Source organism: Neopsephotus bourkii, unplaced genomic scaffold, assembly GCF_033783945.1.
Source record: "Neopsephotus bourkii isolate Nb327-2 ecotype Australia unplaced genomic scaffold, CSIRO-AGI_Nbou_v1 NB_234, whole genome shotgun sequence".
Classification (NCBI taxonomy): Eukaryota; Metazoa; Chordata; class Aves; order Psittaciformes; family Psittacidae; genus Neopsephotus; species Neopsephotus bourkii.
In genome coordinates this window covers 17,603,304-17,631,223 of record NW_026900744.1, presented here as the reverse complement: position 1 = coordinate 17,631,223, position 27,920 = coordinate 17,603,304, and the positions used below count along the sequence as shown (strand labels likewise).

Sequence of the window (27,920 nt, the reverse complement as noted above, 5' to 3'; positions counted from 1 at the left end):
GGATGCCATGGCCAATGGGCTGAGCTAACCCCAGTGCACCCTCATGACTTCCTCAAAGCTTGAAGGGGACCAACACCTCCACCAAGCTAGCCAAAGGCTGAGATTTAACTTTCAGCCTGTCAGGTCATTTTTGCTTACCCAGGTATGTAAATAAAATGCCTGGAGAGATTTAGGGTCCAGACTACGGCCTTCCAAAACTATGTCTCAGTTCAGAAGGCTCCAGTTGGATGGGTCAGTTGGTAAAAGGGCCAACAAACAAGTATGTTACAAGCTTCAAAGAAGCTGCATTGGTGATCAAAAGACAGTATTGACTCTGTATCATACTGATGACAAGTATAATCTTGCTACAAAAAATCTCAGCTGAAGAAGACACTGGAAATCCTGGGATACAGGAAGGAATTTTGGAGGTCACCATGAGGTAGCTTGGAGGGGACACCATTCTGGTTCTCAATTGGGCCACAGGAACCATAGCCCTTTCACTCAAAGCTCCACCCTGCATTGCCCCAGCTGTGTGTCACCCAGCAGGGACTGCTCTCAACTGGCTACAGAGTCTCCCAGCAATGAAGCACCTTCAGAATGCCACCAACATCTCACACACAACAAAAAAAAAAAGGAAAACCAAGGAAAATACTCCAGGCAAATTTGTATAGAACGATGAAGAGAGGGAGCTGGGGGTCCTAGTGGACGACAGGGTGACCATGAGCCAACACTGTGCCCTTGTGGCCAAGAAGGCCAATGGCATCCTGGGGTGTATTAGAAGGGGGGTGGTTAGTAGGTCGAGAGAGGTCCTCCTTCCCCTCTACTCTGCCCTGGTGAGACCTCATCTGGAATATTGTGTCCAGTTCTGGGCCCCTCAGTTTAAGAAGGACAGGGACCTGCTGGAGAGAGTCCAGCGCAGGGCAACTAAGATGATTAAGGGAGTGGAGCATCTCCCTTATGAGGAAAGACTGAGGGAGCTGGGTCTCTATAGTTTGGAGAAGAGGAGATTGAGGGGTGACCTTATTAGTGTATATAAATATATAAAGGGGGAGTGTCACGAGGATGGAGCCAGGCTCTTCTCAGTGGCAAACAATGAAAGGACAAGGGGTAATGGGTACAAACTGGAACACAAGAGGTTCCACTTAAACTTGAGAAGAAACTTCTTCTCAGTGAGGGTGACAGAACACTGGAACAGGCTGCCCAGGGAGGTTGTGGAGTCTCCTTCTTTGGAGACATTCAAAACCCGCCTGGACACGTTCCTGTGTAACCTTATCTAGGTGTTCCTGCTCCGGCAGGGGGATTGGACTAGATGATCTTTTGAGGTCCCTTCCAATCTCTAACATACTGTGAAGAGCAGACAAGTTGGAAAGCACCCAGCTCAGCCCATGCCCCATATCCCATCCCCACCTGGCGTGAGGTCCATGCTGGCTTTCTCATTGCAGCCCTGCAGCGAGTCCAGGGTGCGGGTGACCTGGCTGGTGAAGTCCTCCCCGCCGTTCATGCACTCGCGCTGGAGGTGGTGCCGCAGGTCCGTGATGTCGTACTCGTAGCCGTCCAAGATGGGGGTCTCACGGATGCTGAGCGTCCCGCTGGAGTTGTGGCCCTGCACGCGGGCATTGCGCAGGCTCTCCCGCCCGTGGCCCCCGATCAGCACCGAGGGGATGTAGTGGATCTCGTTGGCCGCCTCAGCACTGGCGCTCTTCTGGGGCTGAGGCACCCGGCGCCGCTTGCACCATCGCCGACGGGTGTAGAGGATCATCACCAGGCAGAGGATGGAGAGCAGCAGAGCGATCATCCCCCCCTGCAGGCAGAAACACGAGCAGGGCTCAGCCAGGGACCAGTTCCAGGCACCCCCTGAGGATGCAAATGCCCCGGGGATGCTCCAATGTGGCCAAAAGCAAAGGCAATGGTGAAAGGAGCCTGGTCATGCCGATAAGAGGATGCTGGCACGTGGAGTCCTCAGCACTGGCCGAGCGCTCCCAGCTGAAGCCTGCCTGAAGCTGGACCCGCTCTGAAGTCACCACTGAGGCATGAAAAAGCAGCATTTAAAGCAGAGCATATTTTGTTTCGCTCTCCTGCAACATGTCTTTGAAAGCAGAGATCAGCTTTATTCCAGGCAAACACTCCTACAGGCAACTTTTTCTGACCCATTTCCAACCAGCTTCAGTGCTGTCATTCTCAATCTTGGGAGATTTTCCCAGGGTATCCTGCAGAAAGCGCAGCACAGATTAAAGGAGATCAAGGCTCGGGACAGCCGGATGACTGAAGCATTGTTTGGGGAACGCCCAGGGGGAAGAGACCGAAAAAGCTCCTGCGCAGCACGGGCAGACACAGAAACTGCACCAAGCCCCACCACCTCACCACCTTCCCCAAGGTCACCCCCTGCAGAGACATCATCACTGCACACAGGTAGAGGCAGTAAGAGAAAAGCCCAAGCTGAACTTTATGCCCCATCTTCCAATAATACTAACGTTAATAATATTACTAAGATTAATAATAGCATGCGGAGCCAGCTAAGAGCTCTGTTTCCATCCATGCCTCTGGTCCCCCTTCTCTTTGCTATGCAACAGGTGATCTTGATAAAATAAAATAATAGTAATAATATGCTCCATTAGGATAAAACATCAAGGGAATTATTGAATGAGAAGCAGGAGAGGCAGCTGAAGAAGAAGCTTTAATGGCCATTATGGTTTAACCCTCTCTCATTCCCAGGACAATGGAGCTGTGATGCACCCTCCCAGGCTCCTTCAAAACTCCTTTTTGAAGAAAAAAGAAAATCCAAAGAAGCTCCAGTGATTAAGGAACAAGCAATTCAGCAGAGGAGGAGGGCTGGCTGGCTCATGGCATCTCTCCAGCCAGGAGCCTGCAGGTGGGAGGGTGGGAAATCTCCCACTGGAGCTGAAAACCGTCATTGGATTTGTGACTGGACAGGCGTATACTGTGGATTTTAGTGGTAAAGTTAGGATCCAATTCTGTATCATGTTCAAATCCCTCTGAGCTCCTCTGATCCATAAATAAGTGGAGCTAGCCCCATCCTCATCGGACATGGCCACCCATGTTATGGCTCTTGGGAAGGGTCCAGCTGCAGAAGGGGTCACAAGCATGTGGCATTTCTGGCTTTCCTTGGCTGCCCTCTGTAGGAACATTAAATCTCCCGAACACCAGAGAGCTCTGCCATACACCTATGCTGATAAACAAGGGAGACCAAGCTGGAGCTCAAGTCAGGCTGATGAACATGTGTCGAGGACTGCTGATTGGGTTCTCAGAAATGACCTGTTATTCAACTGAAACTGAATTTCTTCTACCCTGATAGCCTGAGAGCTCAAACTACCCCTGAGGAAAAGATGCATGTGGCCACTTGAGATATCAAGAGGTTTCTAAAAGAGGATAAAACCCAGTGCTGGAGTTCCCTCCAACCACTGCTCATTGGAGGGTGTCAGGGCACCACCTCAGACACCCCATTCCCCTTCATGGGGGCACAGAAATCTCATTCTACCTTCATTCCCCCCACCCAGCACTCATATGACAGCTGCAGAGGAGCTCTGCTCTGGACGCATGCAGGAGAGCTTCTTTCACGGTCTGCATGTGGTCTGCTGTCACGATGGATACAGCCCCTTGCTCACACTTCTTCTCTTGGCAACCACACAGGAAAGAAAGAAAATCAGCCTTGAAAACTCCACGTGATTCTGACTCCTGGCACAAACGCCAAACTTTGTTTGTCAGGGTGTAAGGATGCTGCCAGAGCAGAGCTGAGAGTGATGGAGAAAAAGGGGGAGAGGGAGGATTCAATGTGTATGTACACATTTTGGTATGACAGCAATGAGTTGCAGACATCCTTTTCATCAGCTCTATAATGAGTTTGTTTCAGGCATTTCTATCTCAGTATTCAATCTTGGGATTCAGTGGTAGCCACAAAGACCAAGACTGCAGCGGGAGACTGGGGCCAGCCTCCCCTGGAGTGACGCACCCTTTCAGAGGCAGATGGGAAAGGATAATAATAAAATAAGGTAACAGTGTAAAATGTTTTTGGGGTTGGCTTTGCCAGTGATTACTTTTTTTCTTCGAGACTAATCAAGCACAAATGATGGAGGAGAAACCTGGCCTGGGGCTGCAATCTGGAAGAGCTATTGACGCTCTCATTAGGGTAGGCACCATTAAACAGCCAGTTTGCAGCCTGAGCAACACATTGTCTCCAGCTAATTATCTTCCAGTAGCACAAAAATTGTTGGATTCCTCAAACTTTTTCCAACATAACAAAAAACCGCAACCAACAAACCACAGACCCACCTGCGACGTGCAGATCTCTGCCTTGCCCTCCTTTCTCTGCCACAAAAACCTCATCCCCACATATCTGGGGGATGATGAGATCTGTGCAGTCTCCACACATGGGATGCTCTTGTTTATTACACGCTATGAAACCACATCCACAGGGCTGCAGCACTGATAAAAGTGGCAGTGACAGTGCCCAGTGGCACCACGACACCCGCCGTGTGCCAGAGCAGCACACACCGGGCATCATCCACCGCGCAAAGGGCTCCTGACAAAGTCAATGTGAATTAACCCTGGGTTAAAGTGGTTGAGACCTTCAAAGCCCTGAGCCCCCAGGGATAAAGCCACTCTTGCAAACATATTTGTAAAGCAATGCAAATTAAGGGAGAGGTTTACAACAGCCCAATGTTAAAGCACCCTGAATGCAGTATGGTTTAGAGAGGTGTCCAGGGCATCTTAACCAGCCCTCAAATGTGGCTCAGTTCCCAGTCCTAGGTTAGCTGGACCCAGATGGGGAAATATATGGCCCCTATATTTTCTGCAGGCTTCTGGACACCTAAAGAGGAGCTGCCTTCCCATCACATACCATGACAGAGATGTGGAGGATCCTCAGTTCCTCCTCTGCCGACTCGGTCTGGGGCTCATCTGTGGGATCGAAGCCAGGCAGGTTGGGGGCCCCGTCTTGGTGGTGGATGTGGAAGAGCAACGTGCCATTCTCCAGCCACTGCTGCCGCCAGCGCACCAGTGGGATGTCATCCGTATTGCCCGAGATCTCTGCAAAAGCGAAGCTGGTCACACAGGAAATGTGGAGGAGAGGGGTGGTGGGGGACATTCACCTCTTCCCCCAAAATGGGTGAAGGGATTAAGAGACACACACAGCAGGCTCCCTCCAGTCACCTCCTGCCAGCATCATTACTGCCCTATACAACCCACAGCCCGAAGGGTCAAAGTGGAGTAAAACCAAATTTCTAGGTAAAATCCAGATGTGGATTGGCATGGGAAAGAAAGAAAATCAGCTTTGAAATCTCCATGTGATCCTGACTCCTGGCACAAAAGCCAACCTCTGCCAGGGTGTAAAGATGCTGCCAGAGTGCGGACAAGAGTGATGGAGAAAAAGGGGGAGGTGGAGAATTCACCCTGTATTTACACATTTTGGTAAGAGAGCAAAAAGACAGATGTAGTGCAGTGATAAAGCACTTACTGACAGCGTCTCGGGGCCAGAGCTGGGGAGCCCAGCAGCATCTTTCCATCCCTAATTTGGATGGGTTTCACCCACATGCTTTGTGTTAAACACAACACAAGCCATAAGGAGCAGAGGATATAGGCTTCTCAGTGACACTCACAGGATCATAGGGACCATGTTGCAAGTTACTGCAGAGAGAAAATATTTCCCATCCTCTGTGAATGGAGAAACATACATTGGTTGCAGTTGTACCTGCAGCTCTGGCTGTAATAAGGGTGCATTTTTTTTCCATCTTCAACCATATTTTACAGCTCCACACACAGGTCTCAGCCCTGAGATCTGCAGATGTACCTGCACCCCATGCCCAAACACTCTGACTTCCCCTAACTACTTTTAATTTCAGGGTTTGGGGGCAGTGGTACAGATCTGGATGTCCTGGTTCCAGCTGGGGTAGAGTTAACTTCCTTCCTAGTAGCTGGTGCAGTGCTGTGTTTTGTCTTCAGTAGGAGAACAATGCTGATAACACACTGATGTTGTTGCTCAGTAGCGCTTACCCTGATCAAGGACTTTCAGCCTCTCATGCTCTGTCTGTGAGGAAGGGCACAAGAAGCCCAGAGGAAGCAGAGACAGGACACCTGACCCAAACTAGCCAAAGGGGTATTCCATACCACAGCACGTCATGCTTGGTATATAAACTGGGGGGAGTTACCCAGAAGGTCCAGATCGCTGCTCAGGTTGAGCTGGGTATCGGTCGCAAGTGGTGAGCAACCGTATTGTGCATCATTTGTGTTTACTGGTGTTTTTTTCCTTTCTCCTTTTGCTTTTATATTCTCTCCCCTTGTTATTTTGCTTATTACTACTAGGAGTAGTAGCAGTAGTAGTTTTGTATTATATTGAAGTTATTAAACTGTTCTTATCTCAACCCGTGAGGTTACAGTCTTTCGATTCTCATCCCCATTCCACCCAAGGAGGAGGGAAGAAGGGGGTGAGTGAGTGGCTGCATGGTACTGTTAGAGGCTAGGTTTAAACCATGACACTGGGCTGAGGAGTGACAGCAGCAGAGGACACCCAAGCAGGAGGAACAGCTGAGGACATGAACACGACCCATGCCACAGGACACTAAATAGCAAACCAAACCAAATTCATTTGGCTGACTCCAAAATTTAGGGACTTCCTACAGCAAAGGGTCTTAGCAAAAGGGAGGAGACAACAGCACATCCCTAGGAGAGATGGGCACTGTTTTAACCACCACTGCCATCTGAGACCAGATCACCTTGGTCACCATCTCAGACCACTTAGATCTCAGCCATCAGCTTGAGCCTTGCATTGTAAGTTAGTTATTTTTTCCTGAAAATATAAGCTTCAATTGCATATGTTGGAATGACGCTTAAAAATGTGATGAGCTTCCCAGTGAGACACAGCTTTCCCTCCTGTGCCCTGTGGGAATGCTCCAGCTAGACCAGTCTGCTCCATCCCATTTGTAGCCATTCATTTTGATGGGAAAGAGCCTGTCTTGCTTTGTAAATTGTCATCTTTATTTTGCTTGTTTCATGCTGCCTTCAAATGAAAACTGGAGTTCAATTACAGTGCCGAAAAACAACATTTTAAATTTACTGTTAATTAATTTCATTAGGCTGCCTTAAGTGAGCTAGCTACCGGGGAGGGGGGAGGAAATCTGCATCAGGAACCAGGTTCATCCTCCCAAACTGATTTGATTAATCAAAAGAAACATTAGCTGCAGTGAGTGAATTGGCAGATTGTTTCTGCTCAGCACGGGCCACATTTCTGGTGGCAATCAGCGTGCTTTGAGTGTCCCAAGCAGAGAGATGCTGAGCTCTCCTTGATGCCACTGGGAAGAAAAACCGAGAGGAGTTAAAGCAGCTAGGAAGCCAGAAGCACTTTTGAAATTCCCTCTAACCGCTGAGCTGTGTGTTTAGGCACACAGATCCCCTTTGAAAAGCTGGTCCTGGGAGCCGGGAGGGTTCGAAAAAGCAGATCTCCTCCTCTCCCACCTGGTTTTTATTCATGGGCTGAAAGGGGAAAACAAGCTTTCTCGATTCCCCAACTCCCCACGGCTTCTCAACTTCAAATGAACTAGCTCAAATGTAAGAAAATATTCTTCCCTCACCTGCCTGCTAACATGAAATTAGGAGTAATTAAGGCAAGAGCTTTTATGCACAACAGGAACTCAAAGCACTGACATTTGGAAAAATGTAAATACCAGCATTTGCTCCATTGTAAAGAGTGAAAATAATAGATATTAAATATATGACATTGTGACATTTAGAAAGCTACTGTTAAAGATGTTTTCCCTTGATCTGACATATCATTGAAAAAGCAGCACCCTTCAGCTCATTAATATTTGAGGAGGACTCCTTGATGGAAGTTATTTAAATGATTAATAGATTATAGTAAATTTAAGCCTTAAAATAGGTTGTCATAATCTCAAATTTATTTTAACAGGCTTATTTTAAAAAGAAAAATGTATGAAAGAGAATAAATTCTTGTTTTAAAAGAGCAATAATCCAGCCACAGAGCCTGAGCACGTTACTGTCTCCCACCAGACATCACAACATGACCCTGCAGCTGCATCACACACAAGTCTGAAGTGCTAGAAACAGAGGAAAACACCCCAGAAATCAACTGCCATCACCCCAAACCAGCACGCTGTGACCCCTTCATCACACAGCAGGAAACACTGCTCCACCATCCCTGCTGCTGCAAACGCTTTTGAGGCAGTGCCTTCATGAGGGAGCTTCATCCTTGGACATGTTTCTCTTCTCCTCTCAGGTCTTGGCAACATGCTAACTGCCCTTACCACATCCATTTCTGCTTGAAAAAAAAGATACATATAAATGCTTTACTGTGTCTGTGAATTTCCCTTGGATTTTGGTTCAAGCAAGACCAAGACAAAAAGAAAACTAAGACCAAGACCAAGAGCAAGCTTCCTCCCTTACAGCATCTATTTGCTCTTTATTCTCCCAGTCCAATGCACTCCACTTTTATCTTTGTCTTGCTGTCCAAGCAGACATCTCATCATCTGGTGGGAGATGCTACACTAACCCATGTAGCCAGCTGGGGTCATCTATTGGGATGCACAGGGGCTCAGCTCTACCATGGATTGCAAGTGCCAGCCCTGCTGGCCAGCTCATACCACAGGGCCCGAGATTTGGGAGGAGGTGGAAAAGTGAGAGGATGTGGGAAAGCTCCCGCCAACTTCCTCCCCCCAGGAAAAGGCAGGAGGGGAGAGGATAATTTCAAGTTCAAAGTTTGAAAGATATTGATGATAGGCCTGGTCCCTGCACGGCTTCCATTAAGGGCTTGGATATGAAGGCATTAGCACTAGTATTAACTGCTTGCACCTCTGTTAAAAAATAGTCTACCTGAGTCAGGGGTTAATAACAGTAAGAGACCGCTAATTAGGCTGTTCTGCATTCACCTGTTATCAAATGTGGCCCAGGTCCTTCCTATCTACAGGAGCAGCAGCCTCCGAAGACCCAGCCTGATGCTTTCAATGCAACGGCTGCGCCTGCTCCCCTCCCAGACCATCTGTAAGGGAACGGAGCAGGGAAGAAAGGGTCGTAGAGGAGCAAACTAAAGAGAGGACAAAAGTCCAGCTGAAGTTGCTGGAGGTGAGTGGATTTATACCTTCTTCATTACTGATCATCCCTAATAACCTCATTTCTCTAGGAACAACCATCCCACCCAAAGCCAAGCCAGTCCTTTTGGAGGAAACACCTCTGAATATTCCCGTTTTAGAAGACAGCAGCTCTGTTACAGCCCAGTTCCATGCCTGACTTGGTGCAATGCTGAAACTGTGGCCCTCAAGCCCAGCACTGATATGGGTCCGTCCTATCCTCATCTTCCCGCTGAGACCCAACGTTGTGGCACACAAAGACAGAAACTCTCCTTAAAACTGCACAGCAGCAGCATTTGATGGGGAAAAAAAAAAAAAAAAAGGCAAAACTATTTTCCTTTCCATTTGGAAGTGTTTTGCACAAATAGATGCCTCTGATTAGTCAAATGAATTCTGCCATAATGCCAGTCTCTGCAGACCCATTTCATAGAGCAGATTTTGACTTGGACTTGTATTTCCTCGTTAACATTTAAACCTGCCTTATTTTCCATCCAGAACCTGACTGTGTTCTTATTTAAGTTCCCCATTAGCTGAAGCTTTTGCTCTGTGTCTAAACCTTGCACATTCTTTAAAGGGCTGTAACTCAGCTAAAGGAAGCCCTGGCCTTGCAGTCCTCCAAGGATGTCCAGTGTTTGAAGTAACGCTGGACACCTTCCCACCATGAGCCACTCACACTCTCTGTTGGGGCCTCGAGCCTTGATTCATATCAATTCAGATGTCAAAATACATATCCTGATATTTAATTCGTTTTTATTTCCAAGGTTTTAGTGATGCATCTTTCATGGGATAATATTCATGATTTTATGAGCCCTTATAAAAAATATCACATTCATCACTGACATATTTTATTTGCATTCTTTTCCCTATCTTCAGTCTCAGGTAGAAAAAACAGTTCATTCTGTAGGTCATTTTGCCTTTTCAAGATAAACCACATTTTCCATACTGGCAAACACAAATGGCACTGTATCTACTAGGAACCTGCTTCATGGAAGACAGTGCCTTTGACAAAATTTCCATAGACATGGGAGAACCTAAAGGCTCAAAGAAAAGACATCCACTGCATCTGCATCTACTCTCTGGCTAGGTCAGAGAGGACCATCCTAACATGACTGCCCGTGAGGTTGGTACATATGAAGCCATTAGCTGTCATAGCAAGGCTGACAGCTAACCAGGTTTCTCCTTGGAACACAGGGTGCCTTTGCTTTTGGAAAGGTTGTCAAGGAGTTACATTTCAAAGCTGTTGCTGTGCTGTAGCCTTGAACTGGAATTCAGGCCACAGCCCTAATTTGTCCATCTCCTTTAAAACAAAACCTTCCATCACTCTGGGAGTGACACTGTGTCACGCAGCTGTGTCCAGAGTGAAGGACACTGATTCGTCATTAATGGGTCTGAGTTGACCAAGTTTGCTCTGCAGCTGCTGACCTTACAACACGACATCCCCCTGCTATTCCCTGTGGACCCAAGGACAAGCTCAACCACACCTGTATGACATTCTCTCCACAGTTATTTTCCCACCACATTTGTCAATTTTGACCCAAAGCTGGGGAAAGGAAAAAAAAAAAATGTAGACTAGGACATTTGCTGATGTTTAATTTTCACTCCTAGTTTGCCAGTTTGGTCCCATCTGCTGTAACTGGGTACTGTAGAGGAGGTGGGGGAAGACAAATTCACCTTCCAGACCAACACTCAGAAGACATGGTCATGTGAAAAAGAAAAACCAAAGCCCCACACCATGACAGTTAACAAAGGCAAACTTAAGAGATTGTGTGGCAACAACCTACAAATAAATAAACCCCAGAAAGGATCACATCTGGAGTTAATATCCCAACCTGTAGTGCTATCACTTCACCTCTTCCAGAGGGAAACCCAGATCTCCACAGAAAGAGCCCAAATGATGGAGAAGCTCTGAATCGGCCATGGAAAACTACTGTGCTAAATCACCTCCCAGCAAATCAGTGAGATGAAGGACATGAACCGCTCATCCCAGATGGTGTTCACCTCCAAGCAGCAGAGGAGGCCAGCTGCAGAACTCCACCGGAACAGCTATCACTCAGAAAGGGTGAACAACTGGGGAAGCAAAACCTGGCAGAAGAGACCCCAATCTCTTAAAAAAGCTCTTGTGGATCATCAAAATTACAGACCAGAAAATTCTACTCCTGTCCTGGACAGTTTGTTAGAGGAACTGGTAGGTGCATGGGTCACTCAGCACTCTAAGCCAGCAGATAAGGGTGATCCACTTTGACGGATTCATTACAAAGAGTTCTTGTCAAAATCTACCCACAAAGTTTCCCAAAGTGCTGAAGTGGGGTTGGGTTAAGAGGGAAGGTCCTCTTGAAGCCCACCAGGTGGGAAACTAGTAAGAGGTTAGTTTTCACAATGAAAGGAGGTTACCAAGAAGCCCCACGGAGATCTTTGTTGGGACCTCGACTGCTCAGAAACGCTCTAGAAGAGGAGGCAAACGAAAAAGTTGGTCACCAATGCTAAATTTAGTCTCTTCAAAGCTAAAGCTGTGAAGTGCTGGAGGAAAATGGGCAAGGAAGTGGGCAGGTGAAATTCAACTTGGTGAAAGCAAGCTGATGTCAAATCCTACAAGCAGTATTCAGGTCAGCCATCTCGTTACAGAGAAGGCAAAGTTTGGAAGGATCACAGGAGGGGTACAAGGAAGATGAAATACTGCAAATGGCTTTATGGAGAGGAGAAGCCAACTGCATTAGGACTCCTCAGCAAGGAAAACAACTGAGCATGGACATGATAAAATCCTATAAAATCATGAAGCCAGTGAAGCAGTGGGAAAGGCAATGATTATTCACTATTTCTTGCTTTGCAAGAATTAGGCATGTAAAAACTAAAAAAAAACTAAAAAAAAAAAAAAAAAAGAAGTGCTCTGTTTCATCCACCATAAAGTATGAAAGCACTGAGAAACAAACCAAACTCAGGGGAGACAAATCCAACAGCAGCTATTGAGCCAGACAGCCCAGAAGTAAATCCCAGGTAAAGAAATCCCTGCAGCACAGACGTTCTCTGTAGGGAAAGGGCCATGCTATATATGCTGTGTTTTTAACACTTTTCCCCAATTATCAACAACTTGTCACAGCTGGACATGCCAAGGGACCACAAAACTGCGTCCCCCAACACTGCTCAGTTTCTTGGGGATGGAAGGTGGCTACAAAGCCAGCTAGGTGCTATCCAGGCCACCCTTGAAGGATGTTATCCACATGTCCCTTCAGGAACAGCCAAGACCTTCTGCTCCTCCAGGCACAGCCTTGCTGGTGGAAGGAGACCCCAAGGCAGCTCCCTTCCATTGAGATAGCCTCTCAACACCCAGGCAGCAACTCCCCCTCTCCAAACCCCAGCCGTCCATGCCGTCAGACCCTACAGACCCAAGACACCTGCCAAGATTACCTTCAGCTTTCCAAGCCAGCCAGCGATTTTCACAGGAAGGCAAAGCGCTATTTATATCCATCATGGGCTGGCAGGGAAGGTAATGGCCAGCCACTCCAGCCCATCTGCCAGGCACTTAGCAAGACATTGGAGCATATCGTACAGGCGAGGTCAGGCAGCGGCAGTGGTGGGACAGGAGGGGGAGGCGAGGGGGATGCATTACAGCCATGACATGGACTTCACTTCAAGGGTAAACTTCAGCCTGCTCCTGCAGACTAATTTGTTTAAGTGCCTGTTGTGCCAAGGCCAAGAGGTCAGGCAAATTAGACATTATTTTGGCACAGGAAACGAGCGCAACCACTCTTTCCTCATCTCCTAGGGGAACAGCCAGGACCTTTTTGTCTTCTGGGACATGGGATGGATCAGGTGGCCCTCCCAGGAAGTGAAACAGGACCAAAATAAACCTGTGCTACCAGCAGGGCCAAAAGTTCCTTCTTCCACCTTCTAAGAGGTGGTCCTCCTCCCACTTCTCCTGGAGGGACTGATGCTGGCCTTGGCAACAGGATGACTTCCTGCTAGTGGCCCCATACTGGAATAGAGAAGGCAGGCGTGGGCTGCTGACTGCAGCCTAATGTCATAAAGTCTTCAGTGCTTAGGTCTTACCTGGTTTCAAGTCCCGTGTTCAAGTTTGTGGAAAGGCTTTGAAAGATAACAGGAAGAAGGTTAAAAAAATAAAAACACACACACACAAAAAAAACAACCCAAAGGAAAGAAAAAAAAGTAGAAGGAGAAAAAAAGTCAACTGTGCATCTCGAATTTATCACTCTTGAAGGAAGAGCTTGTCAAGAGGGCCAGAGACCAGCCAGTATGTAGTGATCAATGGGAGGGCTTTTGGGTCTAGTCAAGCTTGTTTCAGATTTACAGGAACTGAATAGAGGTATAAATCTGTCACTGCCTGGCAAAAATGGAGGTAATTAAATCTGCAGGTGTATATAATTGTCATATTGATGATCTATATAAATCAGTGGAGCCAGCAGAGGCACAAAGCACCACTTTGAGCATGGAGCCTTCCTGCAAGGAGCTGTTTGCCCACCTGCCTGATAGGAGGACACCAATCTCATCTGCTACAACCTGCCCATCACCACAACCACCATGTCCCTCTCCTCCATGAGTAATCTTCTCCAGATTGCCCTCATGGGCAGCAAAAGCAGTAAGCCTCCCACCACATTCAATGGGCGCAATTACTTGTGGCTTTATCCTGGCTGTTGCAAAAACTCCCATGACTTCAAGAAGACAAAGACAGGAACCTGAGCACTGAGATGCCCTACAATGGATGCCATGGGGGGCTCTTTGCAGCCACTTTGAAGCTCTGAGCCCAGGTGCAAGTGGGGCAATGACTTGATCTTGTAGGAACTCTCTTTTTTCTTTTTTTTTTTTAATTTATTTTAACCTTTGTTATTTTGGGAACTCTGAAGCCTAAGCTGCTCCAAGGTGGCTGCCTTTGTAGGAAGGACACAAAGTGCAGAGCGGGGATTTGAAAGAGGGGGAGAAATAGGGAGGGAAAGAAACGGTGCTTCACAGCTGAGGTCTACAACAGTTCCTTCACTGTTCCTCCTGCATCCCAACAAACCGACCCCAGGAGGCACTCAAGGCTCTTTTACCAGCAAATCTGGATGCAAAGCAACCACAGTGTCTTCCCTTTATCTAAAACTGTGAGCCCCAGAAACCTCAAAGACCTTTGCAGACCGTCATCCGTCCTCCCACAGCTCAATGGGACACCCCTTGCTCCCTGTGGTGACTGCAGAGCATCCTTCCCAGCAGCTGCAGCCCAGCCCTGCTCCTGCTGCGTGTGTCAGTGCCACTGGAACATACTTCTTCCTGCCATGCTGGGAGGGACAGGAACATGGGGGAAGGCTTTCCCGTTGTCTTTGCCAGCCAAGCTCCCTTGCACGTGCCCGTGGGCCAGCCCCACTTCCCAGACCGAGTACTACGTACATGCAGCAATTGGATAATTAAAAATTAAGCAAGCACTTCTGCATTGCAGTCCAAATTATGTAACACCGCTCTCTGGTTTCAGCACCCATCAGCTTTAATGCAATCACACAGCAGTATGGCCCTGCCTGTATTTACCTGCCTGTCTTTTCAGGCAGGGCTCACCCCCTTGGCAGGGAAAAAGAAATCCCCATGTCACAGCCACAGTCAGAAAGTGCTCTTGCATTCTCATGGACAAAAATAAAAGGGAGGAAAATCTACTGGTTTTCTTAGTCTGGTGCTGAAATCTGAGATGGCTGGGAAAAAAGGGATTAAGCTGGGATGCTCTGGCCCAGCCAAGTGCCGAAGGCCACCCCAGCCAGGACAGCACCATCATGACTAGGAGATTTCTGTGCTGCTGCCTCTTTCTCCCCCTGTGCCAAAGGGAAGCAGCATCCCATTTTAGCGAATAAGCATTTCTGTAAGCAAACAAAATTAAATTAAGGTGAGGAATGAGCTGCATTTTCACATCTTAAGAGCAAAGAGCTCTGCCAGACTATGAGCACCAGGTAACTGCAAGTTCCTGTATTTACCACCACACCACCATCCTTTCCTGCCCTCCCTGCACCACCTTGTTGGCATGGCTGTGCTTCACATGCATGCTGCCTTTCATCCCGCAGGACATGAAAAACTCTTCGTCGCCCAGTGCTGAGTTTTAATTACAAGGAGGCCAGATCCAGCCCAGGCTGATCATGCCACCAGTGTCCCGTGGGGAGACATGCACCATGTCCATCTCAGGAACATCTATCCCTTGTTTAGCTCACAGCTCCTCTACATAACACCTCTTCACCCCAGTTTGTGGTGGCAAGCATGGGGGGACTGCTAAGGGGTGCTCAGATGGCAGTTTGAGGCTGAGTCCCCCTGCTGTTAACCAGTGATGTGCCTTGCTCAATAAGCAAGGAAAGAGGAAAACATGATAACAAAAATCTGTGGAAGCAGAATCCAAGGTTGACTAACTGTGTTAGATGCACAGGATATACTCCCCTCCCCGGCTTACAGGCGTTTCCACCATCCACAAAGGTGGCTGTGCTATTTCTCCTGCCCATCAGGTTTGAGCATGCCAGAAGCATGGTACACCTGGGAAGAGAACAACTTCTACTGAGCAGCTAATAAAATTGGTTTGATTTTACCCTGGAAGGGTGTTTCAAGCACTGTCTTGCTTGCGGATGCTTGGACTCGCATCCCAGCCCAGCTAAAGGTGCTCCTTGGCATGAGCTGGGATGAGACTCTTGCAGCTCCCCACTCATGGTCCAACAGAGACATTTATAATTCCCCCCTAATTCCCAGGCCGTACCTCTCATGTCTGCAAAGACAAACTCCCTGGCTTGTCCCTTTTGCCAGAAAGAAAGCCTGCAGTGTGATGACTCTCAAGTCCTGTCACTGCCCTTCTGCAGAGCTCTCCTAAAGGAAAAGCCAGAGCCCAGCTATTTCTGGCTGAACAATAAAGCAAAAGCTGGGGAGGTGTACCTCTCGGATGGGAAAACAGCTTCACACCAGCACAACCACCGCCACGAAAGCAGCGCCCAGGGGAGCCTGGGGCGAGCTCGGGGCAGTGGCAAGCACAGCAGGCTCTCCAGTCCAAACCTGACATTTCCAGGAGATTTCCCAGTGACTACAGACACTGGGGACATCATTAGGGGAGCACATGGGCTGAGAGCACCGCAGCAATTTAAACTCTGCTCTGTGCTGGACTTGGCCCTCCTGGGACCCTGGTGCCACAAGCTACAAAGTTGGCCCTGACAAGAAAATTTGTGAGTGTGATGTCTTGTCTCCCAGGCATCTCCCCTTCCCCACTGAAGCTGGACAGCTCAACCTATCCCCACAGGAGCCCCCCAGCCAGGACACTGCCCTTTTGGATATGAAAAAGGCACTACCTCCTCATGCCACACACATAAAGACAAATCACCCCAACCTGCACTGAGCCACCTGCCCCCATCCTGGAGCTGTGCCCTACACTCATTTCCCATATCCTCACTCCTCCTGCAATGCCCTGAATCCTTTGCTCTCACCAACCCACCCCCCATGCCCTCCACCTACAGCACTAGGAGGGGGCTTTTTTTAAGTCTTAACCCACCTCTTCTGAAAAAACACCATGCTTCTTCCTCCGTGTTGGAGAAATCCCATTAAGAGAAGGCACTGGGTGTCCACAGGGCACCCACACAGAGAAGTACTAGGAGCCCACCAGGCTAGGCAGCTTGTCCCCAGCACCGTGCCCTCCCTCTCTCGCTCCCCTTGGGATGTTCAAACTAATTGCCTTGTCTCCTGGAGCTTTTAGCTGGAGCAAATAAAAGAAAAAGGGGAGAGGGGGTGTGGGGGTGTGCCAAAAGCCATAATAAGGTCTACAGTTCCTCTGAGCTACAAGGGCTGCTTTAAATTCCGGGGTTTTTTTTCCTTTTTTTTTTATTTGAAGGAGGTTTCCATGGTAACCGTCTCCCATCACACAAGAGCCTGTCTCTGGGATATTTCAGGGTTGCTAATATCTGCTTTCCCAGGCAGCCAGTGTGTTGTGACGGTGACACCGCAGCTGGGTTTTTTGTCAGGGGAGGAAGGTAGGAGTGCAGGAGAGAGGAACCACACCCCCACTCTTGGGAGGTGCTGCTCCCAGCACCCAAGGTCAATGTGCTGCCTGCACCCAGTTTCCCCTGTTCATCAGGCAGACCTCCATCCCAAAGACATGTGGATGGAGGCGTTGGCAGCCAGGCAATGGTTTCTCTTGGACCACAGACCTGATCTAGGGAGAGCTCCTGAGACAACACAGCCCTTGCTGGGCCAATCACAAGGAAGGGCACGACCAGAGTCTCCTTATCACCTCCTGCCACTCTCTTCAACCCTTTTCCAACTCCTTTCCTCCACCAGGTTACTTTTTAGCTGGATCAGCTTCCTCTGGGAGCAAAGCCAGCTCTCTGTATGCCCATAGCTGCTTGCTCTGTTATGCTCGTTAGTCATCCTAATTACTGAAATGCCCCAGAGCCAGCCAGGACTGCCTCTCCTCTTGCATGAGGAACACAGACCCAAACCTTCTGTGACTGATGTGCCACCACCAGCTAGGGGGTTCCTTAAAGGTTCTTTATGCCCCTTAGATTACACATACTGCCTGTTCCTCAGTAGATCTCATGCTCTGCAGACAGGACACAGTGGAGAGCTCAGACCACTGCTTAAGCCCATCACCAGCAAACAAAGCCCCATAGCAAAGCAAATCATGTGGTCAGCTTAGACCAGATCCCAGAACAGACTGCAAAGAGCCCAGTACCAGTGCCCCGGGGTGAGCATTGATCCCAAGCATCATCTCTTCACTGCAGGGCAGCAGAACAGGATCAGAAATACCAGCTCTCCTCTGGTGCTTTCCCAGAGTTAAGCCATGGCAGGGCAGCCAGAACTTGGAAATCAAACATCTTTCCTCATCTGAAGAAACCCCCCAGCCTCCAGAGCACTGCTTCTTGAGGTGAGCTGCCGGCCACAGCCAGGCTGGCTGCAGAGAAGCCAGAACCCAGAAACTTACAGGTAAAAGGATACCAGTGTTAATGACAGAGCTGTCACCATCCAGAGGCTGCCTTAATCCTGCCAGGCAAAAATTCCTTCATATGAAGGACCACTCTGCAGCAGGACTCCAAGACAGATGAGTTCAGAGCCTCCTGCAAGCACTGAAAAATAATACTAAAAAAAAAAAAAAGATAATATAGAATAGAATAGAATATACTGGAATAGAACAGAATAGAGTAGAATAGAATATTGGTGGTGAAGGGGATGAAGCCCAGGAGCAAACACCACCAGCATGGGAAGGGAAGGGTAGAGGTGAGATAGCAGCATCAGGGAGGTGTGTGTCTGCCCGAGGGTCTCCTCAATCACTGGGACCACAAACAACTCTAGGAGGGCAATGCATGCGACAAAGCTTTGGGGGCGCTTGAGGAGCACCCACACAGACAGTGTGGTCCCCAAAACTGGGACAGGTCTCAAGGTGGGAACAGGAGTGAGTACGAGCATCCCTGCCTGGATGCAGTCTGATAAATTAAGGCTGGGAGTGAATAAAGACAGCTGGGAGCATCGATCTGCACATCCAGATGAAAGAGGGGCCAGGACCCACACTGCTCCTTTGGCTCAGCACTGGTCTCCTGCCCACCCTGGCTGGTGCTGCCAGACCTGGATACCCACCACTGAAACACCAAGCAGCCCCACAGCCGCTCCCCCCACTGCTTTCTGGGTCAGTGAGATCCCCTCTCAGCCCTGCTGCCGCTGGAGCCAGCTGGATGCGCAGTTGCTGTGGCAACGGGTTCCCAGAGACAAAATCCCTATTCCTTAGGATTCTTTCCTTTCTTAAAGAAAAAACATACAAGAGGGCTTCTGCATCTGCCATACCACCAAAACCTCCGCTCCCAGTAAGAGAGCAGGTCAGCAACGGATGCAGCATGGGGCAAGGTGTTCCTAAGATGCGGATGTGAACCCTGTGTCTCCCTTCTCAGCCTTGGTCACCGCCAGTTTGGCAATGGAGGACCTGTGATCCTCCCAGGGATGCTGCCAAGTTTCCTCCAGCATTTTCCATCCCAGCCTCTGGGTTTTAAGGGCTGCCTCTGATCAGAGCTGAAGCTGGTGCTGGGTTCCATCACCTGGAGTAGGGTGACCAGGCATGAGGGTGTTCTCAGTGCTTCAGTGACTCCGAGCAGATCACCTCATCCACTCTGGCCTCATCATTCAGATGGAAAAGGGATGTGGAGAGGTGAGGTTTAGATCGCATGGCCAAGAGCAACAGCAGGAACATGGTCCCACCAGGAGGTTGCACTCAAACCCTATTAGATGAGAGTGTCCTACCCCACCAAGAGCTCCAGGCCAGGTTCTGATCTGCTTTCCTGAAGCTCTGCAAGGCCACAGGCCTTGGTGGCGAGCATCTCACATGGCAGACCAGGCAGCCCACAGCACTCTGGATGCTACTGACAATGTCCCACCACCAGCAGCAGCAGCAGCAACCACTCCAGGAGGATGCAGGAAGAAGGTGGCATGCCTGGATTTGCAATAAATGTAAACCCCAAGCATCCATCTCAAATTCTCCCCATAGCAATGGGAACTGGGTTTAGAACTCCAGCCAGGCAATCAGCTGCTGGCAGCAGAGAATTAAGCACACCCGATTGCCAGGGTGGGTATTGCCAAGGGGAAGGAGCGCAGCTGAGACAGGGAGATTTGGGGTCCCTTCACCACCACAGGCCCTGCTGTGGTTGTGTTGGGACCCCCTGGTGAACTTCCTGGCCACCCTCCAAGCCACCCAGGAGGGAGGTGCCGGTGGCCACCCTCTCAGCCAGGCACATTAGAACATAGATCATAGCGCCGGGTTTCAGTGCATGCGACAGTGTCCAGGATCAAAGCCAAGTTCAATTAATGGCTCACAATCTTATTAGAGAAATTATTTCAGGATCTTGAGTAAAAGTCCAATATATCCACTCCATTCCATTAGTCGGGCTCATTTAGCAATTCAATCAATCTAAGCAAGGCAATTGAGCTCCTCTGGTATAATTTAACTCATTTGTTCTCTAGATACTTAAGAATTTCTTAATATTTGCTCCATTATTTCAACATTACACCTATTTCCAGGTGCAGGGTTCACACTGGAGCAATGCTGTGGGTCCCACAGTGGGAACAGCCCCATTCTAGCCCTCTGCTATACCCCAGTCTTGAGAGACGGCAACATGTGATGGGGAACGGGTGCTCTGGGAGTGATGCCAGGGTGCCAGCACCGCCCCTGGAAGTGAAGTCAAGCCAGGGACTGGTAGCCAGACCCAAGAACTGCTTTCCTACCACAGAGAGCTGGGACCAAAGAGCTGCCCTGCATGACATCAGTTTGGGCCCCCCAGCCAGCTCCCAGATCCAGGTGGGATGAGTAGGGCCAAGCAACCCCAAGCAAAACCCAATGGGACACTCTTCTCACTTGATGTGGAAGTGGAAGAAAAGCAGGATAACAGCCCTGCAGCCTCTTGGTTCCCATTTCCCTCCTCTGGAGACATTTAGGAGCTGGGGGTTGAGGGCAGCTGGGGGGGACACACCTCCCACGGTCCACAGCAGTGGGGAGACATGTGGGATGAGGATGAGAGCCGACGGATGTCACATCTCACTGTGGCCCTGTGCAGCCTGGAAGGAGAGCCAGGGTGGGCAGGCATGCTGGTGGCCCGTCACCCCAATTAGCAGCAGCCCACATCACTGCAGTGACCTGTCTCATATCTCCACAACCCACCATGCTGTCCCATAATTAACCCAGGGGAGTCTAAGCCAGAGCATCAGCCAGCACAGCCAAGAGCTTAGCTGGGATTTAACAAAAAAAGAATTGATTAGATATTTCGAGCAGATATTCCAGAGCAGTTAAATATGCCCAGCTCCTCGGTGCCTTTGAAAAATCTCACCCCTCTAAAAAATTAGAATTGATTTTGTATTTAAAAAGGAATCTATTTAATTTAAAAGTAAGATAATTTGAAATCATGACAGCTTGTATTAAGGCCTGAGTTTATGATAATCTATTAAAGTCACTGAAGTTGAGAACCTTCTACCATCCTTTACTGCCAAGGCTCCCTTGAAGGTGATGGGGAATGAGGGAATCGGGGCATGAGGGGCTGTGCTGCCCCCATTTCAGGGCACAGCAGCTGGGCTGGAAACTGGTGGGCAGGAAAAGCTCCTTCAGTTCCTCCAAACTCAAGGAAACAGAAAGAGGACATCAGAAATCTGGTATTTCAGGACCTCGAATTATCCAGTGCCCAGAAAGTATGGGCTCGACCCATCGGCTGCGATTTCTAGCTCCTCAAGTCGACTTTACACACAAAAAGGTATTTTAAGACTTCACTTTTCAACTACCTTGCTCATTACAGAGAAGGCAAAGGAGTCAAAGGCACCATCTTTCATGCGTTTCTTTAATTGCATCGCAAATCTCCGCCAAGCCCATGGGGCCATGGGAAGCCAGGATGCTAATAAATACCCTGCTTGCCAGTTTATAACCTGCGAAGGATGAGGCTCAGAAAAATTAGCAGCCCGCAGGAGTGTGAACCCAGTTAATGACATATCAAATGCGGTTGGATGTTGCCGAGCCAAGCAGTGAGGAAGAAGGGGGTGTGAAGGTTAGCGGACAGGGAATACTGAACTGCTAATTAGCATTTCTTAATGGTCACCGACCAGTGAGACGCAGCCCCCCTTTAGGAGAAAATACAAGTAATGCAACAAACACAAAACGAGATGAAAGGCAACCATTTCAAATTGAGGTTTCCTTGGTTTAAAGCATGATGAAACAGGGTGATTTTAAATGCAGGCAGCCCCACGCGCACCAGCAAGCAGCCCTATCTCTGCTCCCACACCCCCTTCACTTCCCGAAAATTCAGGAGGTGGGAAAATAACCCACAGCAAAACAGGAGGATGGTGTCAGAGTCCCTTTGAGGACATGCATATAAAACAGTGTGGGTTTTTATGGGTACAAGCTTGAAAGGCAATACACATGGGGACCACGTGTGCCGAACTGCTCCTGAGCAAACACGGGCAGAGAGGCAGCACATGCACAAGGCAGGAGCAAGTGCAATTAAAACACACTCCGTTTGTTAGCAAAGGGAGCTACAAACCAGATGAAAGCCCTGCCCAAGTGCCTTCCCTCCTCCCACACCAGGGGTAATAATCCCACAGATCCCTCTGTTTTTAGAGGAACATGGGATCAGCTGCAGGGTCTGCATGTTTGGTTGGGCTGAGCATCAGTGCACCCAACACACCTGCCTCTGGCAGCAGAATGATGCACGGGAAGTGAGCAGCAAGCAATGCCTCACTCTCTTGGGTAAAGGGAAATACAAAGCTAAAGCTGTGGGCAGCAGATCAAGGCAAGTGCATCCCCCTGAGCCCTCCACCAAGCCACAGCTTGAGCAGAAGCAAATGTGTGTAGGCAATGGATGCCAGTCCCCCACATGACATTCCCACCACCCCCTCCAGACCCTCAGGCAGGAGACTGCCCAGATGCCCATCATCCCCACTGGCACAGGCAACCCCCAGCAGAGCTTGGCATGGAGGGTTCCATCAGAATCCCTGACACACCACCTACCAGCAGTGAGGGGGTGTCCACAACCTCCGCACTCACCATTAAGCTGGTTATGTTACTGGAGCAATTCATCAGGGTCAGAAGTGACAGCCAGTTTTGGGGTGCCCAGGTCAACACACACCCCTGGGACTTCATTTTTAGCAAGCATCAGATGTGGCTCTCCAAAGACCCCAGCACATCTCTAGCTGGGGGAAAAACCTTGACATCGGAAGGATGCCCAGCTTGACCACCATGGCAGGGGGGTACCACCAAGGCAGGGGAAATCACATACACCAGTCTCTGTGAATGTTGGCCAAGCTTGAAACCACTTGAATTATTTAGGGGAGTTTTGAGGAGACAGCCAGGCCAAAGGGGGATGACACCCAACCACCCCTGCAATCCCCAGTCCTAACCCTTTCCTGGCTGCTCCCCTTGCCGCTTCCCCCACCACAGTGCCACAGCCACCTCCCCATATGCTCCCACCCTCTTTGGGGGAAACTGAGGCACAAAGGAACCTCAAAGGAGTTGCTCAAGAGCCCACATGGCAGAGTCAAGGTGACACTGCCAGGAGCACCTGTGCATCGCCACCTGCCATTCATGGTGCTCCCAGTCTAAACCCAGGCCTTCCTTGGCCTGGAGGCACCACCCTGGGGTCTGGTCCAAGCTTCTGTCAACCAGTGGGGCAGCTCCCCTCCACTCGGGAGCCCCTTTCCTGTACACAGGCCTTGGGACCAAAGGCCACTGAGAGGAGGAGCAGGTGCCCAGCTCCAGGGTCAGAGGCACAGACACAGGGGTGCAGATTATCCACCACTCTGACACACTATTACACGTTCAGACTCAACAGGGTGGGCACAATTAATGGGTCTGGGTATTGACAGACGTAGTGCAATCAGCACCATGTGAACCCAGGTTCTTAGAAGAATGCTCAAACACACTTTCTAACCCCTTTCACGAGGGCCTGTGGAAACATAAACAACCACGGACACCAGTTCAACCTGACATGGCCATGTCCCCGCTGAGTATAGCATGCTTGCAAGACTTCTATGCAGTCCAGGGCTTCTGCCATGCAAAAGCAATGCCCAGGATAATAATAATACCAACAACAACACCCACACATGGCAAAGGATGAAAACAACAACAACAATAATAATAATAATACCCACACATGGTAAAGTTGCCAGGTGAGCTTCCAAGAAAGCCCTTTTCCCACAGAAGGGAGGTAGGTATTTCTTAGGAGTCATCAAGCCAAAACCCTGGCAAACAGGGGGCCTGCAAAGTGCCTCCTCCTGCCAGCCCAGCTCCAAGCCTCAGCATCACAGGTGGGGAAAACTTTACTAGGACCACCTCTGTGTCTCCACAGGCCAAACCCTTCAGTGCTAGGCCCAACACAGCCCTATGCACCCACAGGATTTTGGGGACCAATGTCCCAGGTGGCAACACCCGGGAGAGCCTGGCCACCACAGGAATATCAGAATGCACTGGCACAGATCCATTCATCATTGTGCTTGGCTGGTGGTGCTAAGAGATGAAGGCAAAAGCAGCCACCTGCCCAGCATCATCAGTTTAAGTCCTGGGTGCAATGGGGGCTGTCGGGTCTTTTCTTTCACTGCCCAGCACATTACACTTCATGGATTTGAAAAATCCTGGGGAAAATCCCTGCAGTATCAGCCAGGGGCTATGCACAGGGACCCTTACCGGATCACAGCCACACATCCCTGCCCAGATGCTCCTCACTGGCAGCATCCCAGGGCCTATCAGGGATGGGAGCAGGCCCAAGGGGGACAGAAGAATACGCACTCACATTGCCTTTGGGGCATCAGTGTGGCATGAGGCTGGCGGCCATGCCTGCGAGTCCCCCTGCATCTGCAGCGCTGCCGCCCTGTTGCCACAGCAACGCTCTCCGGCCTCCCGCCGCAGCATCCCGCAGCATGGGGCTTGGACCAGGGGACAAGGGGGCCACACAGCCTACTGCCCCCTCCTCACACAGCTCCCGGCCTCGAGTGAACCAGCCCAGGGTATTTCCACATACCTCCCCACCTATAGCATCAAAAGCCCCCCACCTACCTCTGTCTTTCCCATGGGAAAAGGGGGATGCCCATGCAGCAGTGAGCGCTGCCCCAAGCCCACAAAGCACCCAGGATCGGGGGCTTTTTTGCACATAGATGAATGAAGGTGACATAGCACTGGGGAGAAGACCCAACCCACCAGGTTAGGGCCACTGCTATACTCTGCTTGCACACAAGGGTGGCACAGAGGAGCAACGCCACACAAAGCAACACACTAGTACCTCATTTTTGTGCCAACATTCAGACAATGGTGGTATTTAAAAAACTGCAAAGGGCACCCAAGGTGCTGCAAGAGCAGCAGCAAATGGACAAGGCTTGCAGGAGGTGTTCACAGCCACTGAGGGGCTGTTTGAAAAGCAACAGTAGCATCTGCCCAGGGCAGGGGGTTATGTGCAGGCAGCGGTAGGAAACTGGTATTCTGTACCGATGTCACTAAAAATTAAAAACCTCAGTGACTTGTTCCAGGTGGCAGGGAGGGTCCCCGCTCAGAAGTGGCAGAGGCCTTGCTCAGATCCCAGCATAAACACTGGAGCAAATTGTTGGGGTTTTTTTTGTGGAAGAGAACTGAAAAAGCCCATTAGATTTGGGCAGATGAGCCTTAGGCAGTAGGTGAAATGCAGAGGCCTGGCTAGAGGAGGTGGGAACCACCTGGACCATGTGAGCAGGCCAAAGCCTAAAACCTGGGAGCAGGAACACTGGAGTCAGTATACGCAGGTAGGATGGGAAATGCTGGGCACTGGAGTATTTTTCCACCAGGCTGAAGGAAAAGTGACTCTGCTCAGGGCAGACAAAGCAGAAACTCTCACCTGAATCCAGGCATGCCAGAAGCAGACTGTGGGCCTCCTGCCAGCACAAGCCACCAGTGGCCATGCACTCAGCAGGGAACAAGCCCTGCAGATGACAACCTAGGAATGCACAGAGCACCCCAGGCCTGCAGCATCTCCATGGCATCCAGCACGGTGCTGCAGCAGGGTGAACAGGCACCGGGGCCGAGATACTGCAGCAGGTGCCACGGGCAGGGCCGAGATGCTGCAGCAGGGTGAACCGGCACTGGGGCTCAGAAGCCGCAGGGGACCCGCACGCCGGTGCCGCAGGGAGGAGCCCCGCAGACGGGGATGGTCGGGGCCCGCCGCCGGGAGGGGAGGTGACCCACCGCGCACCGGTCCTGCCCGCAGGCTCACCCAGCACGAAGTAAGGCAGCTCCGTGTTCTCCAGGTCATCCACCACCACCATCTCGCCGGGGAAGTCGTTGCGTACGGAGAAGAGCAGCTTGGGTTCGGCGGCCGAGGGGCCGTGCATGATGCTGAGGTCGTTCTCCCGCAGGAAGGGCAGCGCCGACACCGTGATGCTCTTCAGCTTGCACTCCAGCTCTTTGGCCGCCGCCTCCGCCGCTGCCTCGGCGGGGCCGCTGCCCGCAGCCAGGCAGCAGCCGGCGAGCAGGGAGCACAGCCCGGCCAAAGCCATCTTGGAGCCCCGCGCCGCGCTCACAGCGCCGGGCGGGCGGCGGCGGCGGCGGCGAGGGGCGGGGACGCGGGGCCCGGCGCCTCCCCGTGCGGCTCGGCACGGCACGGCACGGCACGGCACGGCACGGCTCGGCTCTGCTCGGTTTCCCCGGCCCCGCGCCCCCCCCTTCCTCCGCTTCTCCAATCTTTTGCCCCACCCATGGAAAACCGTGCGGACTGCGGAGCGATGCGGTGGCGGGAGAGGTGCCGGTGCTGCCTGCCCCAACCCGGCTACCGTTGACACCTTCTGCACTGAAAGTAACTTACAAGTACCCAACCAGGAGAAATCACAGACCTCCAAAGTCATGAATGTCCAAAATCCCACGAGAAGTCGCAGACCCAAAAGCCCCAGGAGAAGTCACCAACCTCCAAAATCCCAGGAGAAGTCACGGACTTCCAAAGCCCTCAAACCTGTGTACTTTTGGGGAATAAATAAATAAATAAATTGGAGGGTAAGGGCCAACCCCAAAGCTGCTGGTTCTTTTTGCACTGGATGCTTTCTATGTTCGCTCTCTTTAAGTGAGCTCAGAGCAGCACCAACAGCTTGCCCAACCACCAAACCTTCCTGTAGACACCTACAGTTCTGCAGCCAAAATGTTGGTGTTAAATGTTCTCCTCTCGCAGTGTCAGATGAAAAGCCCAGGCCTAGCCCAACAGGCACACATGACCATGCCAGTTCGGTTTTCACCCTTGGAGGCTGGCTCCTGCCATCTGAGACCCCTGGAGCAGAGGGGTGTAGAGGCAGCACTGCCCTAGAAGTGGAGCTTCCACCCCACCAGCTCCTTGTGCAGGACATGGCTCCATCCCGCCTGATGCCTCTCAAGGAAACCACACACAGCAGACAGACCTTACTTCAAAAAAATCTTGCAATATGTTTTCTTTTTCAGAGCTTCCTCCTTACCTTGCAGAAGCCTCAGAGAATTTCCCAAATTTCTCCTCCCTCTTTCATGCCATCGTGAAGCTTAACACATCCTAGTATGGGCATCATGAGGGGAGCCTGTACCCCAAACACATCAAGCAGAGATGCTTTTCTCCAGACCCATTTCTGATTTATAATAACCCTCTCAGTTACCCACCGCATTTGGGGAAGGAAAAACACCAGAAATTACCCATTTCCAATACCAGCCCCTTTAACAAAAAGAGCCAAGCACCAAACTAAACATAAACCAGTGAGGATGCAGCAGGGTGTGTTTCAGCAACGCAGTCCCCCTCCAGCACCAACTGGTTGCAGCTGCCAGCAGAATCAATTAGAATAAACAGGAAAAATCAGGAAAAATGAGCAGCAGTCCTTTGTAGGACAGGGCATGGCCCTAGAAGGGGTACAGGGAAATCCCTTTGAGGGTCTCCACCAGGCCCTCTCCTTCCTCTTCTCTTACCAGGGGATACAAACTCATTAAAAGGAGGAATTTTTTTTTTCCCTGAAAAGAAGGTGCCGACACTCAGAAGGTGTCACCAAGAAGATGCTTGTTGACTTTTGGAAACAGGAGTGTCTCCAAGAGCAATGCCCCTGTAACATCTAACACTGCACAAAGAGGAGCAAACCAGGGGCTTGGCAGAAGGCGTGAATAATACATACAGATAAATAAAACATTTAAAACCAGCAGAGAACGGTAAATCCGGCGCCACCAACCACGTCCTCCTGCTGACTGCTCCAATGCACGACATCCACATCCCCAGCCTCGTGAATCATTTACCGGTATTGATGGGACAATTTGGCACAACCACGACTCCTTTGAAGTCCAGACGACGCCAGCGCTCTGCCGAGGCCTCGAGCCTGCAACCCTTCCCGGGCACCGCGGGGAGGCCCACGCGGCCCTTCTGCCGGGACTCAGCTCTGGGGCCGGGAAGGAGG

The 27,920-nt window shown here is 50.3% G+C and overlaps 1 protein-coding gene across 2 annotated transcripts in view; it reads right to left on the bottom strand.

Moving 5' to 3' along the window:
* Positions 1–26,109, bottom strand: part of ASTN1 (astrotactin 1) — a 53,817-nt gene extending 27,708 nt beyond the window's left edge. Inside the window, exons 1-3 of one of the 2 annotated variants that reach the window (XM_061345640.1) lie at positions 25,748–26,109; positions 4,835–5,022; positions 1,387–1,780 (exon numbers count right to left, since the gene is read on the bottom strand). In XM_061345640.1, coding sequence (XP_061201624.1) covers positions 1,387–1,780; positions 4,835–5,022; positions 25,748–26,030 — 865 coding nt within the window. In that variant the 5' untranslated portion in view covers positions 26,031–26,109. The remainder of the gene's footprint in view (positions 1–1,386; positions 1,781–4,834; positions 5,023–25,747) is intronic. The other variant, XM_061345639.1, reaches the window with a different exon arrangement.
* Positions 26,110–27,920: the final 1,811 nt, after the last annotated feature.